At 43.7% G+C, this 25,764-nt stretch overlaps 1 protein-coding gene across 2 annotated transcripts in view; it reads right to left on the bottom strand.

The window, feature by feature from the left end:
• Positions 1–25,764, bottom strand: part of LOC308673226 (fibroblast growth factor 13-like) — a gene marked incomplete at its 5' end in the record, with an annotated part of 88,030 nt that overhangs the window by 22,617 nt on the left and 39,649 nt on the right. The window contains one exon of one of the 2 annotated variants that reach the window (XM_081336755.1): positions 25,478–25,645. In XM_081336755.1, coding sequence (XP_081192881.1) covers positions 25,478–25,645 — 168 coding nt within the window. Of the gene's footprint in view, positions 1–25,477; positions 25,672–25,764 lie in introns of both variants that reach the window. The other variant, XM_081336757.1, reaches the window with a different exon arrangement.

Raw genomic sequence — 25,764 nt, forward strand, 5'->3', positions numbered from 1 at the left:
CGATGCCGGGACGCCAAGTTCCTTTGCCTTCAGCGAAAGCGGAGCGGGACACCCAACAGGTTCCCGGATGGTTCCAAAGGCGCCCGGGCGCCCTGGCGCAGCGGCGGCGCCGGACGGCGGCGCCGGCACTTGCCCCCCCCCCCGCTTTCCTGTGTTGAGTCGGCTCTTGCCCTTGCGCCCCTCTCCGTCCGGCGAGCAGACAACCTGTTAGGACCCCTCGGCCCGGAGAAGGGGCTGTGGCTGGGCTCCGGAGGGGCGCCCTGACGTCCCTGCTCTGGACAGCGGCTCCTAAGGCTGCTGGGGGCGGCCCCCGCCGCGCGACTCCCCCGGGGAAGCCAGCTTGCTTGAGTCCCGCTCAGCCGGAGAGCTTTCGCCGCAGCATCTCCCGAAGCGCCCGGACGGAGCGAGGCTTTGGCGTCTTTTGGACGGCGAGCGCGCGCTCTGCCACGGGAGAGGAGGAGGAGGAGGAGGAGGAGGAGCAGGAGGAGGAGGCGGCGGCGACAAGCGAGCTAGCGGTCGGTCGGTCGGTCGGGATTTTCCTTCGACAGCAGCGGCAGTAGCAACAGCAAAGGCGAGCGAGCGAGGCTGCGCTCTCCTCCAGGCGCTGCGCGGCGGCGAAGGGAGGAGAGGAGAGGAGAGGAGAAGAGAGGAGGAGGAGGAGGAGGAGGAGGCGACGCGGCAAAAGCCCCGGGCGGCTCTGCTCCCCCCTCCCCCCTCTGGCAGGAATGCAGATGCTGGGCTGGGTGCGCAGCGAGGAGGAGAGGGCGAGGGAGCGCGCGGTCCGAAGGGGTCTCTGCGTCCCCGGGGTCCTCCTTTTGCCCCCGCGATACCTCCCGACAAAGAGGAAGCCCCCCACCCCCCGAACCGGGGCCAACAGAGATAGGCTCCCAAACCAACGAGGCTTGATCGGGAGGGCTTTGAAATCCCGGGGATGGCGAGGCGTGGCGATACCGGGGCGATGCCCGAGAAGCTACAGGCAAACGCCGGGACGAGGGGAGAGGCAGAGAGAAGCCGGAGAGCGAAATTAAGAGCTAAAGGTGGGACCGGAGTCTCAGGCTTCCCTGCTGGGCCTGGGAAAAACTCGGAGCAGGAGCTGATCTGGAGAATACTACCTTACCAATCATGGAAGCCTACAACAAAGGCCCAGGTGGCTGTTTTGTCCGTGAGGATGGCAACCCTACCAGCTGTGACTCACTTAGTTAACACACCTTCCATCCTTCTGCTTTCTTTCTAAAACAGGTCCATGTATGCATAAGAGAGTCCAAAGTCCAAAGTCAAGCCAAACGAGAATCCTTCTTGTTATGTGCTCCTTATGTGCAACCTAAAGTCACACGATACCCATAGAAGAGAATAACTGTAGCTGAAGATTGAACTAGGGGGCCCCTGGTGCTCTCTGAGCTTGATGGTTTTCTTGCAGACGCTTCCTTGGGTAATGAAATGTCTGCAAGAAAAGAACCAAGTTCAGAAAGTATCCCCCAGTCCTCCTCCTCCTCCTCCTCTCCCCTGTACACCGCTCTCCCTCCTAGCACTGATAATATTACCTTGTTGGGTAACGCAAAGTCCACAAGAAAGCAACCTCACAACCATATTCCACTTCTATTTATGGAATCTAGAGCTGTCCAACCACACTATCGATAAATCACAATTGGTGGTACCAATACACACATTTAATTTATGGTTTACAAGCCCCCACAGTCTGTTTCCTGAGAAACAGGAAACTCCTATTCTCACAACCACACCCCCCCCATGAAGAGCAACACCAACAAAAGTTGTTGACAGCAGAAAATGCTTAAATGGCACCCCAAGTGGTCAAGTCCACATTGCAATGAAGCACCACACAAAATCTTACACCTGCCAAGAATTAAGACCACAATTATTTGGAGCCAATGCAGGAGGGAATGCAATGAAGGCCGTTAACAAACAAATTTGCGGAATTCTGGATCACGGAAAGAAAACTTTCTTGCAGATTTGAAATGGGATCCAAAGCATCCAGCATTCTCGCGCCTGGAGAAGTTTGAAAGAGAGGACTTGTGTTCCTCTCCATTCTGTTCTTTTTGGGAAAAAAGAGAAACGGCATCCAAGTTCAGAACGCAGCTGCTCCAACACCAAGTCGGCCTGCCCACAACAGAGTTTCTCGTTGGAAATTATTGGAAAGCCGGACCGGCAATAAAAGTGAAAATTTGGTTTGACATCCAGCAGAAAAGTTGCAAAACCCTCTTTCCTGCTATCGTTTGGCTCACCTCCAAGAGCTAAGCAGATCGGATTAGGGATTGGATGGGGCACCACAAGGTAATTCCAAGGACAAATGGGGAAGTTAAGAAAAAAAGAAAAACCTGTCCAAGGAAGACAGCTGGACACCACTTCTATGCAGGTAGTCCTCAACTTATGACCACAATTGAGCCTAACATATCTGCTGCTAAGTGAGGCATTTGCTAACTTTGCCCCATTTTATGACCTTCGTTGCCACATTTGTTAAGTGAATCGCTGCAGTCATTAAGTTAGTAACACGGCTGTTAAGCGAATCTGGCTTCCCCATTGACGTTGCTTGTCAGAAGGTCGCAAAAGGGGACCGCATGATCCGCCAGGACACTGCGACCGTCATAAACACGAGTCAGTTGCCAAGCCCCTGAATTTTGATCATGTGACTGTGGGGACGCTGCAACGGTCGTAAGTGCGAAAAACAGCCATTAAGTCTCTTTTTTCAGTGCCGTTGTAACTTTGAATGGCCACTCAAGGCACTGTTGTAAGCCCGAGGACTGCAGACGTCCTACAGAAAAGTACAGGCCTGGCTCTGAAGTGGATTCAAAGAAGATTTTGAAAATCATGAAACCCCTGGAAAGATCAGAAAGCCAGCTGGCCCAGCAAAGATTTATTTGGGGCGGCACTAATTGGCTAGTCTAAGAAAAGAAAAAAACAGTATCTGAGGGGCTGCCACAAAGAAGAGGGGGCCAGGTTTCTCACCAGAGCACCAGAGGGCAGGATGAGAAACAATGGTTGGAAACTGACCAAAGAGAGAAGCAACCTGGAATTAAGGAGAAACTTCCTGACAGTGAGGGCAATTAACCAGTGGAACAGCTTGCCTCCAGAAACCGTGGGTGCTCCATCACTGGAGATTTTTAAGAAGAGACTGGACAGTCACTTGTCTGAGATGGTCTAGGTTCTCCTGCTTGAGCAGGGGGCTGGACTAGAAGACCTCTAAGGTCTGTTCCAACTCTGTTATTCCATTCCATTCCATTCCATTCCATTCCATTCCATTCCATTCCATTCTATTCTATTCTATTCTATTCTATTCTATTCTATTCTATTCTATTCTATTCTATTCTATTCTATTCTATTCTATTCTATTCCATTCCATTCCATTCCATTCCATTCCATTCCATTCCATTCCATTCCATTCCATTCCATTCCATTCCATTCCCATGTCAATTTATTGGACATAAACCCATAATGTTAACCTTGCATGAGGGTTTAGATCTATCAACCTTTACAGATAGCATAGGCAGTCCTCGACTTATAACAGCTTGTTTAGTGACCATTCAAACTTACAAGGGCACTGAAAAATGGGACTTACGACCGTTTTTCAGAGTTACGGCCTTTGCAGCATCCCTGTGATCAGATGATTGGCAACCAGTTCGTATTTGGTGACCTTCTGACAAAGCAAAGTCAGCAGGGAGCGGGGGAAGCCAGATTCACTTAACAACCGGTTTACTAACTTATCAACTGCAGGGATTCCCTTAACTTAACCTTAACCAAGGTCTCCCTTAACCACAGAAATGTTGGGCTCAGTTGTGGTGGTACGTCAAGGAGTACCTATAAGTAATACATGCATTTGATCTGTGGTTTACACACACACACACACACACACACACACACACACACACAGTCTGTATAATGTGTACAGATCACTGGATCCATCTCGTTTAGAATTTTCCCCCAACCTCCAAAGAAGAGGTTTAACACCAAGCTAGGAATCTACATTCAGGTTCTGCAAAAGCCCTTATTTCTCACCTATAAGTTTTGTGGTCCACAGAACGGATAATCTTTTGAGCTGAGTTTTCCTATCCTAATACAGCTGTCATCTAACCCAGAACAAAACACCCCTGGCAGAATTCAGCTCCCAATATCAACTTCGCTTTAACAACAATAGAGTTGGAAGGGACCTTGGAGGTCATCCCCCTGCTCAGGCAGGAAACCCTATACCATTTCAGACAAATGGCTGCCAATCTCTTCTTAACAGCCTCCAGTGTTGGAGCACCCACAATTTCTGGAGGCAAGTAGTTCCACTGGTTAATCGTTTTCACTGTCAGGAAGTTTCTCCTTAATTCCAGGTTGCTTCTCTCCTTGATGAGTTTCCATCCGTTGCTTCCTGTCCTGCCACCTGGTGCTTTGGAGTAGAGCTTGACTCCCTCTTCTTTGGGGCAGCCCCTGAGATATTGGAACACTGCTATCATGTCCCCCCTCGCTCTTCTCTTCATTAAACTAGACAGACCCAATTCCAGCAACCGTTCCTTATATGTTTTAGCCTCCGGTGCCCTGATTATCTTTGCAGTTTAATGCTGTTTATCTTGCAATGTGTCTTTGATACTCAATGTAAGCTGCATTAGCCACACCGTTGGCCCCCAACCTTCTAATCTGATCACAGCTTTCCTTTTTGAAATAAAGCACAGGATTTGAAGCAGGGTTGAGGGAAGAGAAACATCCGGAAAATAACTGATTTGTATGTCAGATGATACGCTATCCCACTGGTTGTCAGGATGAGCAAGCATTATTATTATTATTATTATTATTATTATTATTATTATTATTATTATTATTATTATTATTAATAATAATAATAATAATAATAATAATAATAATAATAATAATAATACTGAGAAAGGGGTGGGGTTGGTAGCTTTTCTATCACAGGGCATCAGTTTGTAATTTGAGCATTTCACAAAGCCAGATGGACTTCTTCTGTCTTCAAGAAATCTATCATCATGACGTGGCTAGGGATAAATTGGTTTATTTTGCCAGGAAAACCTCCCCACTACTTTGTACGTAAAGTTTAACTAAACACACAACAAGAGCAACAAACAAACCAGGGTAAGAAGCAAGCTGGTTGCAAGCAGAGAGCTTTTACCCCTAAATTTTGCACAAAACATTTCTACAATTCAAAGAAGTTTGGGATAATTTACAGCCGGGAGGTGCAAGAGAATTCCAAGCACCGCAACAGGATTCTTGGTTGCATCTGGCTGTTCCCTGAATTATTATTACTTTTTCCTGGAAAGCCTTTGCTGCCACACAAATGTCACAACTAATTGTGCACCATCTATGAAGGCCTGCTAGAATTCTGCTTTACCAAAACCAAGGCAATGTTGGCACACTGGAGAACAAATTTACCACCTGAGCAAATGTAATGAACATCTCCCAGGTCCCTCCCGACTCTGTTATTCCGTTAGCTGCTGGTTGATATTATGGCATCCCCAAAGACTGTCTGCATGCAACTCCATCGTTTATTGACTTTATTTTATTTATTTATTTTATTTTATTTTATTATATTTGTATACCGCCCTTCTCCCGAAGGACTCAGGGCGGTGAACAGGGCACATATAAAAATACAGAGTACAAAAATTAAAAAAGAATTAAATAGGAGCCCGAGCTAAAACAATAAATAGTAATATAAAAATCCACAATAAAAACCCCTTTGAATTTATAAGTAGTATAAATCCTCTCATAGTTGCTCACTGAGAATGTAACTGTGATATTGCTTACAGTTACAGATATTGATACAGATATTGATACGCTAAATAAAATAAATAAATATTATTGGATGGAGCTTCTGGATCAAAACAGATGGTATAAATCCCCCCTCCCCCTAAAGAACTAAACAGACTTGAGAAACGTCGAATCTAAAACTCCCTTTTCATTTGCAGACCCCAGAAAAAGCTACCCAGCTCACTTCCCCAAGTTAACCCCTTTCTAAACCACTTCTGCTCTCCTTCCTTCCTTCCTTCCTTCCTTCCTTCCTTCCTTCCTTCCTTCCTTCCTTCCTTCCTTCCTTGCCTCCTTCCTCTGTTTCTTTCTTTCTTTCTTTCTTTCTTTCTTTCTTTCTTTCTTTCTTTCTTTCTTTCTTTCTTTCTTTCTTTCTTTCTTTCTTTCTTTCTTTCTTTCCTCCTTACCCGAGTACGACTTCCGTAACCCCAACGCCATCCTTCTCCTCCGTTGCCGGTGCTGGCCCTTTCAATGGCAGCCTGCATCTGCGAGCAAGCTCAGAGAAAGTTTAACGATGGATGGAAAGAATTCTCCAAGGTATCGGCTAGAAACATCTTTGTGGTATGCACGGATCATTAATGGACATTAGGAGCTGAAGACCATTACGACTTTCAGCGTGCATTAAAAATGCATAGCTTTGAAAAGTTGTCTTCTGGCAAAGTTGGAGATGCGGCTTTGACGTCCTCCTCCCCTTCTCCTCTCGCTGCTGCTGCTGCTGCTGCTTTGGCTTCAGTGTGATTTTTCATTTTTCGCAAAATGGTGGATTTTATTTGCCCATTTAAGATCACGAGGGAGGAAAATTATCTTCAGTGTAACCAGATCCCCCAGTATCTGAGGCCTTGGCTTTTTAATGTTTCCGTTGGAAAAAAAAACTGTACAAAAAAGCCTTTTAGAGGGGGAAAAATATCCAAGCTGGTTTTGTTTAAGCTGAATTATTGATGATCTATGAACGGAGTTGTAAACATTTACAGGAATCATGTTTGCCAAAACTCCCGAGAGAATTGCCACTTTGATGCATCTCTTACTGGGTGTGGTCGCTGCTGTACCAGAGAACAGGGTCTTCAGCTTCTTGAGGAGCAAATTGCTAACTTGTGTTGTGGACAACGCACGTTTTGGGACACACCCCAAATAGGCAGATGTTGGCTCAAGGAGTACTCAGAGCTGGGATAACAACCAAATGTCATTCCCTCCTGTCTACATGTCAACCATGCAATCAAATTGGACTGATTACAGAGTCGGTAGGATTGCTCTCCATATATTTAACAAGCTTCCTTTTCCTGCAACTCAATAATGACAGTTTCAAGGCAAAGTTTGGAAGTTTCTTCTGGAAGTAACCCTGACATCATCAATCAAGATTTGAGTTCTGGTTTTTTTTTAAAATCCCATTTATATCCCGCCCTTCTCCGAAGACTCAGGGCGGCTTACAATCCAAAGCACAAATCAATGTGCTTAGCTATAATGCTGCGATCAAGGTTTATGTCGGCCACATTTTGAAATCCTGTGTTTTTCTCAAGGAAATCTATGTGTCATCAAAGATCATGAGTATCACTTTGAATGTCTTAAAGTAGAATGAGAATAGGGTGGCCTTGTGTTCTTCTTTTAGTCAAGTCTTCTCCTCCTCCAAAGGGCATTTGTCATTCCCAAACACAGTTGGATGGCTACATAAAAACCAGGATTCACTTAATTAAAGTCTCTGTTATCCATAATGGGGCAAGTCAGGTTGCCAACTGAATTCTTTGCCATTGGCTTGGAAGACCTCCTCAACTAAGATCTTTCTTCTCTTGTTCCTTCACAAGGAGGAAGGAAGAGAATGGAAAAACGAAGAGACTGTGGCTGTCCTTGGTGCTCTCTGAGCTGGGTTGTTTTCTGGCAGATGTTTCATGACCCAACCAGGTAACATCATCAGTGCAAGAAGAGAGGAGGCAGCAGGGAACACTAGAGAAGCTCCCAGCATCTGCAGAAGGCAGAAGCAACAGGGGTGGTAGATCTTCCCCACTTGATTTTTCTTCCTCCTTCCATGCTTTATCATGACTGGGCTGCCAAAGATCTAGACAACCATTAGATGACATCATAGAGATGCTACCATTAAGTGGTTGTCTCAGGAGGGGGTTATTTTTTTTAAAAAAAGTGGTGCTGCTTTCTAGGGATTGTGGGGATTTCAACAACCCAGATCTGGTGGCTGTAGTGCACACAATCAAGTTTGTTGAAGGCATGGGATAGAGAGAGCACAACAAGAAGGAGCTCAGGGCTTAACAGAATCCCCTCTCCCCCCCCCGTGCCTAAAGACCCCCACCCAAATGCTGCCTCCCTTACCTTCACCATATTTACTCCACCTTGTTCTACACAGAGCTTGAGATCTGAAAGCGTCCTTACTGCTGACTGCCAGCTGGAATGTAGGAAGCTGATTTATACAAAATGCTACTGTTTGTCCAATTAATTTAGGATTGTCTCACTCAATGGGGCAGAAAGTCTGTTTTCTTCTTCCTCCATCTGCTGGCTCAACCATTTCACTGGAGATGCCAGGAATTAAATCTGAAAACTGCTCGTTGAATAATAATCATATGCGAAGCAGTGTTTGAAATACCCACACAAACACACACGCAGAGTTATAATCCACCTTTCTTTTAGAATGAAACTTAAGGTGCAATATGCAACTCCGTGGTCCAAACACCAATGAACTTTAACTTCAGTGCAATGGGTCCAATTGTATACACTTTCCTGACGTACCTTACCCGGCTCCTTTGGTACAATGTATTTTCACCCAGAAAATTAAATTTTATCCTTAAGATCTGAAATTATGACAAGAAGAAGAAGAAGGAATAGGTTTCTTGGATCAGATGAATAACAATACCCCAAAACAAATAAACTATAAGGAGGAGGAGGAGGAGGAGGAGGAGGAGGAGGAGGAGGAGGAGGAGGAGAGTATCAGCTTTATGCTTCCTTCATTTTTCCCCTCTATGTCTTTATTGCTGGCACAATATTAAAGGATGGAAATAGTAAGTTTGCTTTATGAAACCAGAAAATGGAGTGTAGGAACTGTGCAGCTACAATTAGGTTTTGCTGCTATCTGATCTTGCCATCATCCCAATAAATTCCTTACAAATCAACTTAGAGGGTTTTTTAGTTACAGTAGCTAAAATGTGATGTTTTCTTTCTTTCTTTCTTTCTTTCTTTCTTTCTTTCTTTCTTTCTTTCTTTCTTTCTTTCTTTCTTTCTTTCTTTCTTTTTCCTTCCAAATTTGGTTGCTGGTCCCATTCTGCTCTCTGGTGGCGAATAAAGTCCATGCAGTAACAGATTGTCATTGTAGCCTTTTTTATTTATTTATTTTAAATCAAAGCTTTAAGAATGGCTCATGTAATGCTGATTTTTGGTGTGAATAATTAAAGAAGCAAATTTTTTTAGCATTGGTGGGCATTTAACTCAACTGCCTGGCTAATGCAGCAATATAAATATATATTGCTAGTAGTCCGTCACAGGTAGCAAATTTATAATAATAATAATAATTATTTATCAATGCTCTTTATTTGACATCTGAATATATAATCTCTGGTTTTTCAATCTTCATTTGGTTTTGCAGGCTTTATTAAATGGCAGTTTGCTCAGCATCTAAAGATTACTAATACACCAGCTGAATGTTTTTGTAAAATTTAGGGCTTGTTATTTTATTTCAAGATCTGGAATGAATTCTGACCTGATTATACAATATATTTCAGTGACTGAAAGTCGGTGGTGGGATTCAGCCAGTTCGCACCACTTCGGCAGAACCGGTAGCTAATTTGGTGTTGCCCAGGCCCAGAATGGACTTCTGGAAGCGGCATCCATGCAGAGAACCGGTTGTTCACATATTTGAAACCCACCACAGCTGAAAGTATATCAGGTAAGATCAAATAAATAATTGAGAAGTATAAAGGGGAACCAGGAATGAATAAAGGAATTGGAAGTGGGTTTGAATGAAAACACCAGCAATGGGATAGCTGCATGCCTTGATTACATTGCAGATCAATAATTAATATGCAGGTATCAGGAGGTGAGCATCATTTGCTTAAATGAAGACCCTTAAGGGACAAGTGACTATCCAGCTAACAGATATAACAGAATAACAGAGTTGGAAGGGACCTTGAAAGTCTTTTAGTCCAAACCCCCTGGTCAAGCAGGAAACAGTATAGCATTTCAGACAAATGGTTGTCTGATCTCTTCTTAAAAGCCTCCAGTGTTGGAGCACCCACAATTTTTGGAGGCAAGCAGTTGCACTGATTAATTATTCTCACTGTCAGGAAAATTCCCCTTAGTTCCAGGTTGCTTCTGTCCTTGAGTAGTTTCCATCCGTTGCTTCTTGACCAGCCTCCAGGTGCTTTGGAGAACAAGTTGACCCTTCCTCTTCTTTGTTGCAGCCCCTCAGATTTTGCAAAAAAATGAGGTTGGTGAAAGCCGAAACCTGCAACCGAGGAACTGCTTTATAGAGCTGTCTAAAGCTTTGGGGAAATATGTGTCTCCATGTGTGTGCCTCAGGTTTCCTTTAAAACAAGCTGAAATGATGAGGGTTTCACATGGGATTATTTTTGGCAAGGGGACTTTGGTGGTTTGTTCTCATCTTCTTCTAAAAATGTTGAAACTTTCTCAGTTTGGGCTAGAGACACGGTGGTCTCCCTTCCAAATATTAACCAGGTTTGACCTTGCTTAGCTTCCAAGCCCAACATCAGCCAGGGGCTACCAGCTAGCAACCATTCATGGTCTGAGAAGGATCTTCTTGAACTTCAGCTTGGTGCACTGAAATACCACAAGATGGCAGCAGTTCCTAGGAAATCTGAATTTTTTCATGTCTATGGAGATTCTCAGTCCTCCAGGTCCTGGTTGTCCCCAAAGATGCTTTTTTTTCAAGAGGCAACTAGACTTTCTTGTTTTTCTTTGAAGATGTTTCGTTTCTCATCCTACCTGATTCCAAGGTCCCTTCCGACTCTGTTACTGTAAGCTTCTTCAGCTTTACTGAAGTACTTAACCTAAATTCTTTTTTTAAAAAACATAGAAATATGATATATTTTGTAAGTAGGGTTGCAGATGGAACTAATGCCCTCCAAATTCAGAAAGGATTGGACACATATCTTCCCTAACAAAGTGGACGAGAAGCTCTGCTGAATTTTTCATGGTGCCAAAAAAGTCTTTTCTGTGAATTATGTTTTGTCTTTTCTTTGCAGGATGGGAACTGCGATATTTTTCTGTCCCGAGAAAGACCTCCCCAAAGCAGCGTTTCCTAGACTCACACTTCCCATCTTCCCCAGCCATGTAGATGGACCATACCTTCCATCATCCCCAGCCAGAGGACTCCTGGACAGAGAGAAGGCATGAAATCTGTTTCTTACTCCAGCATTCGCCAATGCCCATAATTCCCAACCAGAGATTGCAGTCCACTTTCTTAGGGAAGGTATGTTGTCTGATATTCTGTGACTCTGGAGGCTTTGAGTTCCAGCTGGGTCCCTTCACCCATGGCTGCAAAGACTTACAAAATATATCATATTTCTATGCTGGAAAAAATAATTTAGGCAAGTACTTCAGACACACGTTCCCCAAATGCAATCATTTTTGGCCTTATAACAGGCTTTTAAGAAGAGACTGGACAGCCATTTGTCAGAAATAGTATAAGTCTCCTGCATGAGCACGGGGGGTTGGACTAGATGACCTCCAAGGTCTCTTCTAACTCTGTTACTGTAAATTCCCAGTTCTCTTGAAGAATCTGCATGTAGGTCATGTTGTCTTCGTGCGGTGTCCTTTTCATGGGCGTCTGTCTATCTGCTCAGAATTGGAGGGGGTGGGGGCTCTGACCTGCGATCTATACCGTTTTCTGACAAGTCAATTATTTCTCAGTTCACGACTTGAGCCCAAGCTGCGATTCTGACAAGGCAGCCAACGCATAGCTGCAAGAAACGGTGGTATGAATTCTACTTTCCTATCTTTCTTCAGCCAACGGCTAAATCTTAGCAAAGGAAAAAGAAAAAGAAAGTAGCAGATGGTTAAAATGTTATATTCATACTGAATATGAATGATTCTATTTTGGTTTTGTGAGTCTCCTCCTTGGCTTATCAGGCAGAGAAACGAGTGGACCGGCTGCCTGCTGGCAGGGAGCAAAGATTGGGGTTGGCAACCAACTTTGAGATACGGCTCAATGGCCGTTTGGTTTAGAGGGTTAAAGAGAGAGCCAGCTTGGTCTAGTTGGGAAGGCACCAGTCTAGACATAATTCTACAAAAAGGGCCATTTTGTATATTTCAATTATTCAGTACTCCCTTCTTCTGCACTTCTTTTTAAGATGATGAAGTGGATGGCGCTGTGGATGAGGTTGCCACCAGGTGGCAGATATGGGCAGAAATCTGAACCATCCTGTGAAGACAAGGCCCTCAAAGTCTACAGGTAGTCTTCAACTTACAACAATTCCTCCCTCCCTCCCTCCCTCCCTCCTTTCTTTCTTTCTCTCTCTCTCTCCTTCTTCCTTCCTTCCTTCCTTCCTTCCTTCCTTCCTTCCTTCCTTCCTTCCTTCCTTCCTTCCTTCCTTCCTTCCTTCCTTCCTTCCTTCCTTCCTTCCTTCCTTCCTTCCTTCCTGAAAATATATTCCTTACGTTCCTATTTTTGCATTGTCATTTAATCTAGTTTAAAATGCATGGCTATCTTGAATCGTTTTTTAAAATAAAAAAAAAACTCTTTTTTTTTGCAATTCAAATCTTCAGGCTGCCAGATCAACTGATCATCTTGTGACTCCTTAGCCGTCTTGCACTTCCACAGGGGAAGAAGCAAAGGGTTGTCAGCAGGGATGGTTTGGCTGTTAGAAATTCTCCTATTGGCCCACCCCCTTTCAAATGTACCTGTTTTAAAAAATAAAGTGAAAGACAAATGTCAAACAAAAGCAAGGCCCTGCTCCTCCTCCTCCTCCTCCACCACCACTACCACTCATCTTTTCCTTCTCCACCCATCTTCTCCTCTTTCTCCATCTCCTTCGCCTTTCCCCTTTTCTTCTCCTTTTCCTTCTCCTTCTCCTCCACTCATCTTCTCCACCCATCTTTTCCGCTTTCTCCATCTCCTTCTCCCCCTCCTCCTCCTCCCCCCTAATCAGACTGCTATGAGCATTCATTGAAGACAACAGAATTGAGTGAAAACCTCTCCCCATTAGATACTTCAGCAGAAAATAACAGCAGAGGATCAATTTGTTCAAGAGCAGATCTCCAAACGTAAACTGTAGATTTCAGTCAGTCTTGAAAGTAATTCTTTCCCCTCTCCAGGTTACCATAGAATTTGCTCTGACTGTCACTAGACTTGATTTAAAATTTGCCACAGTTGCACCAAGTCAGGGAAAAAGATGTTCAAAATATGTTTCCACTAAGCTGAGATTGGCCATGGTCTGTTAAATAAGCCAGTTAATTGGCTCAGCATATAAAACTGAGCCATAAACCATTGTTCATAAAGCACATCGAACAGATCACATTATAATTTCACATATTGGGGAACTCTACCACAAAAATTCTGTCCGAATTGAAAATCTGGTGTAGGCACATTAGTTCAACCCCTGCTTCGGTCATAACCAGAGACAAGCAGCATGGAGAAAGAGAAGCTCTTGTGTCCATCTTATGGACTTCTTTGAAAGTATCGGTGATGGTGCCACTACTTGTAGTAGTAGTGCTGCTACTGATCAGATAACATGACTTTTTAGCTCAAAACATCTCCTCTGATCATCGTCTTTTCCAAATGCATTTTATTGAAAGCCTTAACTGACCTACAGCTACATCTTCACTTCTTTCATTTGCAACCATCAGTGGCACAAGAATCCTCCTGAGGCTGCTTCAAAGACTATTGGACTGTCCAGTTCTTCACCCCAAAATCTGGGCTTTTCCCTCTTGGAAAAGCCCAAATTTTGGGGTTTCCCTACCTCCTACTCTAGGAATGTTGAACTTCAATGCACAGAAAGTCATTATTCCTCTTCACTCTAAATTGGTCTGATCCCATCTTGAGGACTGTGTCCAGTTATGGACGTAGTTCTGATGGGTTGAATAATTCCTTTAGGCAATCATGAGGTTTAATTTAGGCTTAGAATGTTGAAGCCACCTAATCCCTGTGCTTTGCAAACCATGAGCCAATGTTATACGTATACCTAGCCATAATTCAGAAGGTCGGCAGTTTGGCGGGTCAAATCCCGAGTGCCGCATAGCAGAGTGAGTGCCTGTTACTCGTCCCAGCTTCTGCCAACCTAGCAGTTTGAAAGCACGTAAAAATGCAAGTAGAAAAATAGGGACCGCTACGGTGGGAAGGTAACAGCGTTCCGTGCGCCTTTGGCGTCTAGTCATGCCGGCCACATGACCACGGAGACGTCCTCGGACAAGCTTTGAAATGGAGATGAGCACCAGCCCCTAGAGTCGGAAACGACTAGCACGCATGTGCGGGGGAACCTTTACCTTTTTACATGTAACATTGGTCATGGTTTGCAAAGCACAGGGATTAGGTGGCCTCAACATTTTAAGCCCAAATTAAACCTCATGATGCCTAAAGGAATTATTTGTTTATGTGGTTAAACAAATAGTGAGGTTTTTTTGGAATGTGTGAACTGGGAAGTCCTTTAAGTGCTAAACAACATGTCATTTTATCCACTCCCTTCTGACATTCTCAGTGCCTGACTTTTGAGCTTCCTTCTTGTTTTAACACTCCTCAAGACTAAGACATCTTGAAAATCTCTGGGGCTTCTAGAGAAACTATGGATATTAGTGGAGCACAAACAGCTTCAAATTCCATGGAATTTGAAGGGATTCAGTTGGTGTCTCTGAAACAAAAGGAAAAGAATGGAAAAATGGTTGGATTGGAAGCAGAGAATGAAAGATGGAGATCTTGGCACCCATACAAGAAAGTGCCAGTTCTCATGAGCAATATGGGCTAAATTTAGAAGTTGCTGGCAGTGCATAAGTCAAGAACCTTCTGTCGTTTGAAGCCAGAAATGGACTTTCAAATTCAGTTAAAAAATTGGAAGATTCAGCTGAATTTCTTTCAAGCTATCAACATGGCTCCTTTTTTTTAAAGGAGTTAGGTTCAAGGACCAGAAATCTGATAGCAACAAAAAAAATTTGGGGAGGAAAATTATGAGCCCAAACTCCTAATTTCAGTGCCTCTTGGTGGGAAAACAAATTCAACTCAAACATCACCAGAAGAGAGGAGGAGGAGGAGGAAGAGGAGGAGGAGGAGGAAGCTAAGATGGTCTTCTTGGGCATCTCTAACTTTCAGTGTTTGACAACCAGGTGTTTAGAAAGCTATTCCTTCCACGTTTACTTTTTTGGAGGTGGGTGGAGGAGGTTATCTTGTAATCTAGAAGTATGCTAACTGATTTCCCAGTTCTTCCATGCAGCAGCCCTCAGTGGTCTGGATGAAATATCCCTAAAGTGTAATATGTAGTTTGGCAAATAGGTCAGTTTAAAGATATGGGGAGCAGTCATCTTAACTGATTCATTAGAGGAAGTGTAGATTTTGTTTATGTTTAGGAAGACCATTGAATTCCACATGGGCAAGAAAGCTTCACTTGATCTGATCTATCTGTTTCCAGGGACCTTCCGGAAGCTCATATACAGGTCAGGAATGCAGAATAAGAATAAAAATGCAGAAGAGCAGAGTTGGAAGGGACCCTGGAGGTCTTCCAGTCCAACCCCCTACTCAGGCAGAAGAACCTATACCGTCTCAGACAAGTGGCTGTCCAGTCTCTTCTTAAAAACCTCCAGTGATGGAGCACCCACAACTTCTGGAGGCAAGCCGTTCCACTGATGAATTATTCTAACTGTCAGCAAATTTCTCCTTAGTTCTAGGTTGCTTCTCTCCTTGATAAGCTTCTATCTGGAAGTCCATACCCATCCTCTACTATTGTCCTCTCCAGGATTACAAGCAAGAGGGTCCTGCTCAGGGCTCAGAACAAAGACCCAACTCATCTTGGAATCCATTTCTGGCCAAATGACATTTTGGGGGAGAAAAAGTTAATTACTCCTTGTCAACTCTGCTGCTCTGAAAGCACGAGGTTCTATCAAGCCAACTTGGCTGGCCAGTTTATAGACCTCCCTTCCTTCCATGGATTAGTCTGGTCCTTAGGAAGGAGCTGGGTATGGGCATCTCTTTCCTGTTCCACAGCAACTCTCAAAAACCTTTAAAAGGTACAAGGAAATTATTCCAGAAAAGAGTCTGGGCACTACTGGAGATTCCCAGTAATGCCCAAAGAGCTGAATTTTCCTGATGCAGCGATGATCAGACTTCCTTGAAAGAGGACCGTGTGTGATTTGGCATCACCCAACAACTGATCTGGCCTGTCTTGTTTTGTGCTTGTAATTTTAAGCCAGTATCAAAAAGCCGCTTTGTGTATTTTGGCACAAACCACAGTGCACATTTATTTCTCTGGCACTCGTGTGTCGCAAGATGGCATCTCTTGAAAAAAAGAGCAAAACACGAGGCGCGCAATCCTGCAAACATCAATTAATTCTCGATGGAACAGAAACCCAGCTCTTTTGCTGACTGAAGTCCCCTCCTCCTTTTCTGTTCTGAGCTACGCTCATCCCACACGCACTGCAGATACTAGCCAGCAAAAGCAGTTTGTTGTTAGTCTGCAGTCTTTCTTAAATGCCGTTCTGGGGCAATGCAGCTTCATTACTTCTCTCAGCTCCCAAGGCTCCGTGCAGCATTTCTGCTGGCCAGCTTGAGGAATTTGGGTGGCGTTAGGCCAGGTGAGGCCAAATGCACACCTGAAGCTAGAACAGTGGGAAGGCTGGACATCTGTTGGGTCTTTCATCTGGGGTGTTCACTGTCAACCAGATCATTAGCAACAAACCTATTACTGCAGGCTAGGAAAGGTGATCTCTGCAGTGCTGACTGTAGGCAATCATAACTCAGTGGCTAACTGCTGCATGATTGCAGGATCCTGGCTTCTTCAGCCAGAGATTGTGAACCCTACAGACTGAGCCTCACTGATCTGCTTGGATCTCAGTAACCATCATCTAATAAGTCTTGGGTTCAGAAAAACAGACTGTTGTCATCCGTGAAACCCAGATAGGTTGTAAGACTAAAATATAATGAGTGACTGTGACACGGTGAATAAATGCTTCTTTGTGAAATGAACATAAAAGAGCATTGATGTTGTTACCTAGCTGGGTCATGAAACATCTGCAAGTAAACCACCAAGCTCAGAGAGGACTCCACAGTCCTCCTCCTCCTCCTCCTCCTCCTCCTCCTCCTCCTCCTCCTCCCTTCTAGCACTGATGATGTTCCCTAGTTGGGTCATGAAACATCTGCAAGAATACCACCAAGCTCAGAGAGCACAAGGACCCCTCATTTCAACCCTGAGCTACAAATATCCTGGTAGAACATAAAAGGAATGCTTACTGCAGAACAGTTGATTGAAGAAAGAAAGCACAGCGATACATTTCCATTTAAACCATACCTCAGGGGCTCTAGAATGGCTTGTAGCCAGAGTTTTCTGGGCTCTAACCCTAGTTCCCTCTAATTTCCCCCCCCCCCCAATTGTAATTTTCAGTTTTGCAGAAGGAATAAAGTATTGAAGATGTGGGCAATCACTGTTATCTGTTCTATGTCATCTAATTTTGATTGGATTTACCTTACTTTTTAAAATCCCGGTTTTGTCGTGATGTCATCTATTTACTGAAGCTGGTCCTGCCCCTTTGGTGTGGGGGAAGGACAGAGTGGGAGAAGGAGATAGGGGAATACCTGGCATGATGTAGGATGCCAGCCCTGGCCATTAGCCCCAAAGAGATGTGCCATTTGACATTGCATTGATAGACTAGATTGTTCTATCACCTCTTCCTTTGAGCTAAGAATTTTGATGGGGTGCTAACAACCAGTTTTTGCAAAAGGAGAGAGAGAGAGAGAAAAAACACACAACTGCAACCCAATACACCGTTTTTTAACACCTTCAGCTGAGTTCTAGCTGTGCATGGTGGTTGGCTCACACTCAGGTTTCACACCTGGAAAGAAATGTGTGTGCCGCTAAAGCTTTTGTACCGAAGTCTAAGAGAATGAAAACACCTTTCACTAGGAGATGATTGCAGTTGGAATGAAAAGGAAGTGAGATGCTGGTCATTTACAAGAGGGCCCCAACATGAAACTACAAGTAATATCCTATTAAAATTAATTATGAGCTAACACACAAAGCGTCTGCTTAAGGCGTTCTGAAGCGCACCTCCTTGGAAATAGATTTCCTAAAATGAATATCCGTAAGCAATTCTAATTAAAAAGAACTGAGACGGATAAAAATAAATCGGCTTTTTTTTTTAACCGGCTGGATGGCTCAAAAGATTGATGTCAGGGCTGGTGTGGGGAAGATCTGAATGGCTCTCTTTCCTTGTAATTCAGCCTTCCCTTCCCTTCAGGTCTAAGTAACGGCTTCTGTGTTGGGAAATAGTTTCAGCTCTCTGACATGACACGAGACAGCTTATGACAAGAAGCGGAGCAGGGCACTGTGTTAATAGCCGATGTCTCCATTTTTCCAGTCCAGCTGAAAGAGCTTCCAGAGGTCAACCTATGAAGTACGGAGGAGAAAATTGACAGAGAGGGGAGAGGATGGAAAGATGGATTTCAGTTAAATGGATTTGAGTCAAAGAGGGATCTATTGCTCAATTGGCGCCAAGGCTCCTGGATGTTGATGATAAGTTCTGGTTTCTTTCCACGGCCTTCCCAGGTTCGGCCGGCTTCCTAACTTGGAATGCTCGAAGGCCAAATTCCATGTGGCTCTTTTCATTTTGTTCTCACACTAAGGATCAGTACAATTCAGCTGAATAGCAGAGTTGGAAGGGACCTTGGAGGTCTTCTAGTCCAACCCCCTGCTCTTTCCGAAGACCCCATAACCATTTCAGACCAAGGGCCGTCCAATCTCTTCTTGAACACCTCCAGTGTTGGAGCGCCCACAACTTCGGGAGGCAACCAACTTGGCCCCACCATTTCAGATAGACCTCGACGTACGACCGCAATTGAGCCCCAAAATTTCTGTCGCTCAGTGAGGCATTTGTTAAGTGAGTTTTGTTCTATTTTATGAGCTCTGTCTCTGTTGTTAAACAAATCATAGCAGTGATTAAATTAGTCTTAGGGTGGCTTCCCCATTGACTTTATTTGTCAGGAGGGGGCAAAAGGTGATCGCAGGACCCCTTTTGATCATAGGGATGTGGCAACCGTCATAAATATCAGCCAGTTGCCAAATGTCCAGATTTTGATCACATGACCGCAATGGCTGTAAGTGTGAAAATAGCCATAAGTCCCTTTTTACAGCACCGTTATAACTTCAAACAGTCACGAAATGAATGTTTTAAGCCAAGGACCACCTATACCGTACCCATCCCATCTATTTTAGCAGGAAGGGCATGATCCAGGTTGTATCAGCAGGAGGGTCCCAGAAGACAGCTTCTTCTGAATGGAACACCATCCCCTCTGGAGATCAGATTGGCTTCATCTACTGAAAGGTCCTGAAGATGCAGCTCAATGGCCAAGTCTGGGCCGTTGACTATGACCCAACCCTCTGGCTCTGTTGAACATCTGAGCCTGGCTTTGCTCTCTTTTCTTTCAAGCTGCTATGGAATTTAACTTTTGCCCGTGATTTTATTCTTCTCAATATTCTAAGCCACCTGAAATTAGGTATGTGGGATGGGCAGCCATATCACTCCATTAAAAAAATAAAAATAAATGTTAACGATGCGTCTTCTCTTGTCTTCAAGACCTTGGCTTAACAGTTTAGAGACATCTAGTTTAATCATCACCGCTTCAGCGAAATAGTTTTAGATTCCAATTTTCATGTTTTGGGAAAAAGGGGGGGGGAAGTCTAACAGTTACCCCCCTCTCCAAGGTCTCGCTTCTGTTTGGCTTCAGAAATACACTAAGCCAACCAGCCAGCCTGTTGGAGAATGCTCAGTTTTGGATGTGCTGTTACACTGATTGCTTCTGCAAATGTAATGGGCCATTTGACATTCATGATTTTGTAATTTGCGATTCAGAAGTGTCTGCTGTGGTGGAGAAGGATGTTCTATCCCTTGTTTGTTTATGCAGCTTGTGCTGTGATGCAGTATAGAGGGAGAAAGAAGACTGGAGCGAACATCTTGGGAACTAACAGGACCAAGGACAGCTTGCAAATCAACCCAAGCTATAAAGGGAGGTAAGCATGAAGAACATGGAATTTAGGGCAACCGTCACCAAGCTGGGATTTTCCGTATGTGTTGGACTACAACTCTCATCATGTCCAGCAGTTGTGGGCATGAAGGTAATGGAGGATGATGGGACTTATAATGGTAGAGATTTGGAGGACCTGAGATTGTAAGTGAGGGGTCCTTGGTGCTCCCTAAGCTTTATGCACAGATCAGCTTCTTGTGAGGCAGAAGAATCACGATGAGTAACCAGCCATCATCCTACTACTCATGGTAGGATGTGAATGATGTCCATATAAGATAGCATCTGCTTCAACTTGTAGAGTCCATCCCATTTCTTCTGAGCTGTTTTGCTTCCATGGGAAGCTGATGGCCTTCATTCCCCAGACAGCCCTCGACCTGCTAGGCTACTCTGCCTTTCTGTACAAACGGTTAGATGTGCCTTGAGGGAGACTACATGGAAAGGGAAGCAGGAAGCCGGAAGAAGAGATAATTCCATTAAAAAAATATATAAACAAGCTTGGGCTTCATGCCAAAGGAGGGATTGTAGAACTACAGCAATCCAAAGGACGTGCTTTTGTTTCTTCATTTCCTTTTTTTCAAACAAGCAACCAGCCACCCCATACAAAACACACCACTTCATTAGAGCTTGTCTGCTTTGAATGTATGGATACAAATTACATTTTCAAAACCAGACTTGGCTTCGCATCCCTTTCCTTTTCAGAAAAAAAAAGAACAGGGGCTGACGCTTCATGTATTTAGGAGAACAAATCATGGTTAGGAGGACATGCTGGTAGCCCTTTGGCTGTTGCGTCTCTGCTCGAGAAAAGCGGTGCATGTCTTCTGCACATTTGCCTCCAGCTAATGTAGAAGAGACACACAAACATCTGGGGAAATTATGGTGTAGCAGGCCATGGGACGCTTCCATTTATCTTCCTCTCTGGAGAATTTAGGAGAATGCAAAGGTTGGCCACAGTCATGTTAGAAGATGGATGAGCTACCAGGACATTCTAGGGTTCAATGGAGCAGTTTGGTGTCTGTTTCATTCTACAAAAATACTCCAATAACCAAAGACAGGTCATCTCCATCAGTGAGCTGATCCAGAAGTCTTGGCCAGAACATGAAATGTTATTTCTTGATATATTTTAATAGAATGATTATGGTTTTCTACCCAACTTATCTTATTTTTCCCCCACTGGATTTATCCGGGTTCCCGACTGAGCTCACCTTTGGAGTGTTACCTATAGCCCACTGTATATAGATAATTTTAGCAAGGAAGGACACCCCACAAAAAGCATGTGTTGAGAGCAAGGAAGATGGCCTTGATGGAGGTAGTTGAGCTCCATTGCCAAGGGGGCAAAGGATAAACATGTTTTGAAGTCTAGAAGGTCCAGATAACACCTGGAAGTGGGTGCGACAGACACCTCCCTCATTCCCTGACTATAAGGAGGAAGAGCTACTATAAGAGTACAACCAGGCTTCCAGCATTGTCTCATGATAACCAACCTGAAGTGACTTTTAACTTTTCTGGGATGTTGGTTTCATCACTTAGTCTACCGCATGGGCTTGTACCCTTCTTCAGCGACCCATTTTCTGCCCTTCCACAGCCTGTTCATGAAAGAGAGAGGATTGCGCTGCCAAAATTACCACTGGTGAATCTCTATTTTTCCCCCATTGTTTTGTTCTCCAAAATTAAGTGGAGGGAGAAATGGAAGCGGTTGATGGTGGGAAGACCTACAATTACGTTACCAAAAGAAAAAAGAAAACAGTGGCCCTTTTGCTATTCTCCTACAAGTGGAACAATGGTTTGCATCCCTGAGCTCCTTCTTCTCCTCACCATAAACTCCTCCAAAGTCCACAGTGAAAGAGTGGAAGGGAAATGTCACTCCAGTAGTGTCATCCTGCAATTTTGGGGAAGGCTGGAATGCAGGTTTAAGGCCTCTCCCTTCTTCAGACATTGCCCCCCCCCCAGGTTAAAACTGTTTCAGGCCTTTCAGAGTGGAATTAATGGAAGGCTACATCTTAATATTGCCCTACATTGAAATGTGTCAGACAGTGATTTCTGCTAGCAAAAGTCTTCTAGAACAAGCCAAAACAGATCTCATGGACGTCAAAGAGAACCAACACCCCCCCACACACACAAACACAAAGAAACATTCCACCTTTAGAAACGTTGGAGGAATAAAGCAGGGAGAGTATTCATGAATATGTATATTTTTCCCCCCTTCAGACTAAGTCTACTCTCCTGCCTTACACTCCCGGCTGGCAAATGTATAATATTCCTGCAATCAGCACCGCTTGTTTCCACTTCTACAAGATCAATATTCATTCAACATTTGTGATTAGATAATATTATCATTTTCTCTTTTCTTGCCCATACTCCTTTGTGAATAGCCAATACCAATCAGTGGAAGGAAAAAGGGAAGAAAAATAGCATTTGTCCTTTGTTATTCATTTGTGCCTCAGAATGAGGCTGAGGGCCTCTAAAACATCTTCGGGAAGAATGATTTAAGGACGACATATGTCCCTGAAACAGCAATGGAGCTGAGATGCCTAAGGAAAAAAAAGAGAAAAGAAAAGAGAAAAGAAAATGCTTTAGGATCCATCGTGTGTGTGTGTGTGTGTGTGTGTGTGTGTGTGTGTGTGTGTATCTTTGTGTGTCCGTTTGTGAATAGGGAGGGAAGGAGGGTGGGAGGGAGAGAGAGAGAAAGCTTCTTTAAAAAAGAAGGAACATTTGTTAACATTCAGGGAAAAAAAAATCAGTGAAAACGTTTGTATTTGAGGGCATCAAGTTGAGTTGAACAAACATCCCAGTGTAAAAAGGGAATTGCTGTAATGTTCTGTGGCTGCCAAAAGCCTCAACTTCATCAGCATGTTGGTGGCATTTATTTACACATCTGAGTCCTGCATCTGCTCACCATTACACAGGGCTACTATCACTCCTCTGGAAATGCGCAAAGCAACAGGACAATTGGATTCATTCTAGTTTGTTAAAATCCAGTCATTGTAGGCCATGTTTGTGTCCTTCCTAGAAGTCCTCTAGCAGTCGGACATCTGGTTATCTTCTGATGTTGCTAGTTTCCAGCATTCTTTGGATTTGGTCATGTTTGCCAGATAGCTGAGGTGCTGAGGACACTAAGCCAGGGATGAACCAGCTTAGTAAACCACTTCAAGCTTGAAGGTTTCCATTTGCCAAACAGATTACCTCCAGTTTCTGTCTATTTCTGCTGAACCATAACTGAATAGACATGGGATGGACATGGGCAGAGATGGTGTATGCTTGGCTGATGTTCATGTGCTCTCCATCATTTATGGTGCACCATTTGGGCAAGTCTGTGTCAAATTCCTTTTGCTTTCTTTCCAGTAAAAGACATTCCTCATCTATGGGGACACATTTGCAACACAATCTTGTCCCTGTGTATCAGGCAAAAAAACCAAATCCAAGTGGACAGCCTCACTGGACAGAATGTGCACGACAAGAGAAGCTACTGTCAAACATTCAGCTGCAGCCATCGTGAAAACATACGTCTCTTATGTCAACAAAATCCAATGAAGTAACTCAAGAGAGATGTTTAGGAAGTCCCAAGATAACTGCAACGAAGCGCTAAACAGCTGAAACTTCACAAAAACAACACCCATCACTAACGAGACTGCAACCTGTAGCACTGTGAAGATATTGACCCTGGAACATTTGGCAGTAAATGACACAACAATACGTGGTAGAAATTATGCATTCCAAATGAAAGTTGAATGTAAAAGACCCAGCAGTTGACAGATTTAAGAACTGTTTGTTCATACCTTAATCACAAGAGATTAAACTTCAAGGAAGTTCTATTTTCTGAAAACCTGGATATCACAGTTGAAAACATATGTGCAACTACTACATCCAGGTTCATACCAGTTCCTCTCCCAGTGCTATCAGTTAGCCTTCCTTGTTTGTTGGACTCAAAAATCCCATGATCCCCAACCAACATGCTGGCTGGGGTGATGGGAGTTGTGATTTAACAGACCTGGACACTAGGCCTCAAGTGAAGGCTATTACAGAGGACATTATTTGAACAGTCAACACAGCAAAGATCTATGCTTTGGGAGAACACTCACATATGTAAGAGCCAAGTAAGAAATATTTGTCCAACTGAAAGTGACTGGAAACCTTTTATGCAACCAGCCATCCAGAAGATTGGACAAATGCCTTCTTCATTCAGATACATCATCACTATTCAGAGTTCATAAACCTGTTTGTCAAAGGATGCTTGCATCAGAACTAAATGACGGAAAGAGATGCCAAAAGTTGGAATACTTTGTTGATGAAATAACAACATACTACCTCTACTTGCACTCATCTTGGTTGGACCCATAGTAGGTTAGTTGCATTTAAGCATGAACAAATATGGGAGTGGAACAATTTTGTGTAGCTCAAAACCTAGATGTTCATTTGGGAAGGAACAGAAATATAGCAACTTTAGTAGATAACTTGAATGGATCTGAGTGATTCCTTAAACCTAACTCTAACCCAGACTCAAAGGAAACCACAGTTTGTTCATCACCAGCCAAAACCATCTACCCTTATATACCGAATCAAATCCACGTATGTAGACAATCCCCCAATTAATTCATTAGCTAAATAACCATATATGGAAGCTGGTGTAAAACATGCAAAATCTTACCAGGTAGAATTGAGGCAGTAATAGAAAACACATAAGAGAAAACATTACAGAAATACCAACAATTCAGTTGTCCCAAAACCACAGCAACAAAAAGGAAAAATTGTTTAATCTCATATACCAACCCGCAGGCAAGTAAGACCAGAGTTTTCTCTTCACAAGTCATAAACAAGCAAGTCATCAACCATCAACCAATATCTGATCCCATCTCTGGAGAATAAATTAAACAGAGGAGAGGAGAGGAGACAGACACATTCCAGTTTTGCTCTGCAACATGCAAGAGACTTTCCAAAGTGCAAGTAGGCATGCAGAAAACCTTACCCCGCTTTGGCAAACTACAGCTCGTATAAGCAATTTTGGGAAGATCAGCAGAAGCAATGCACAAACAAAACTTTCACGAAGGACCCAAGAAATTAAGGTTCAACTACAGGGTGATATTAATTCTCCCCAGCTCAGGACAACGTTAAAGGAATCAAGAGAACTGCAGGGATTGGTGAAGGAGCTGGAGCTGGGAAGAGTCTCCGAGATGTTCTTTTAGAAGAGCAAGCAAATTTTGCAGCCAGAAGGCAACTCAAATGACATGAACAGAGAGTCCTTTTATTAATACCTCGAAGGGGGACCAACAGCTTCTTCACAGTGATAAAAGCTCCCAAACCTTTTTTGTAAAATTAGCGGGTCTACCCCACATTTACAAGCAAGCAAAAACAAGGAGAGATGAATTCTAGGCAGCTTCTCATATCCTGTAGCGTCAGATGCAGGCCAGAGGTGAACATTAGGAGACTCAACAGGCCAGGCGCAGCCTTTCCAGAAAACAAAGCAAAGAAGAAATGAGGAAAAAAAAGGAAAGGGAGAAGGAATCAAAGGAGGAGAAGGAAAACCAAAAAGGGCAAAAGGAAAGAAAAGATGCATGGAGCACAAACCTTCCAGCTCTGTGTTCTCTTTGAGGTGGACTTGCTTCAGAGGGCAACAGAAGATTTCATGGCATTTAGTTCGGAAAGGGGATTGTCTTTTCTTTAGCTCCGTAGATTGGATGGAGTCTTGCCGTAACATAATATATTCCTGTGTGCCAGGAGAGGCGTCATCCATAACTGCGGTTACCACACAACAAAATGAACTAAAGTTAGAATGAAAGGGTAAAACAACAAAAAAGAAAAAAAAAGAAAACTTAAGAAAAATTTAGAGGAGGAAAATCAAGTTTGTCATGATC

This window comes from Vipera berus (assembly GCF_964194415.1).
Source record: "Vipera berus genome assembly, chromosome: 11".
NCBI lineage: Eukaryota > Metazoa > Chordata > Lepidosauria > Squamata > Viperidae > Vipera > Vipera berus.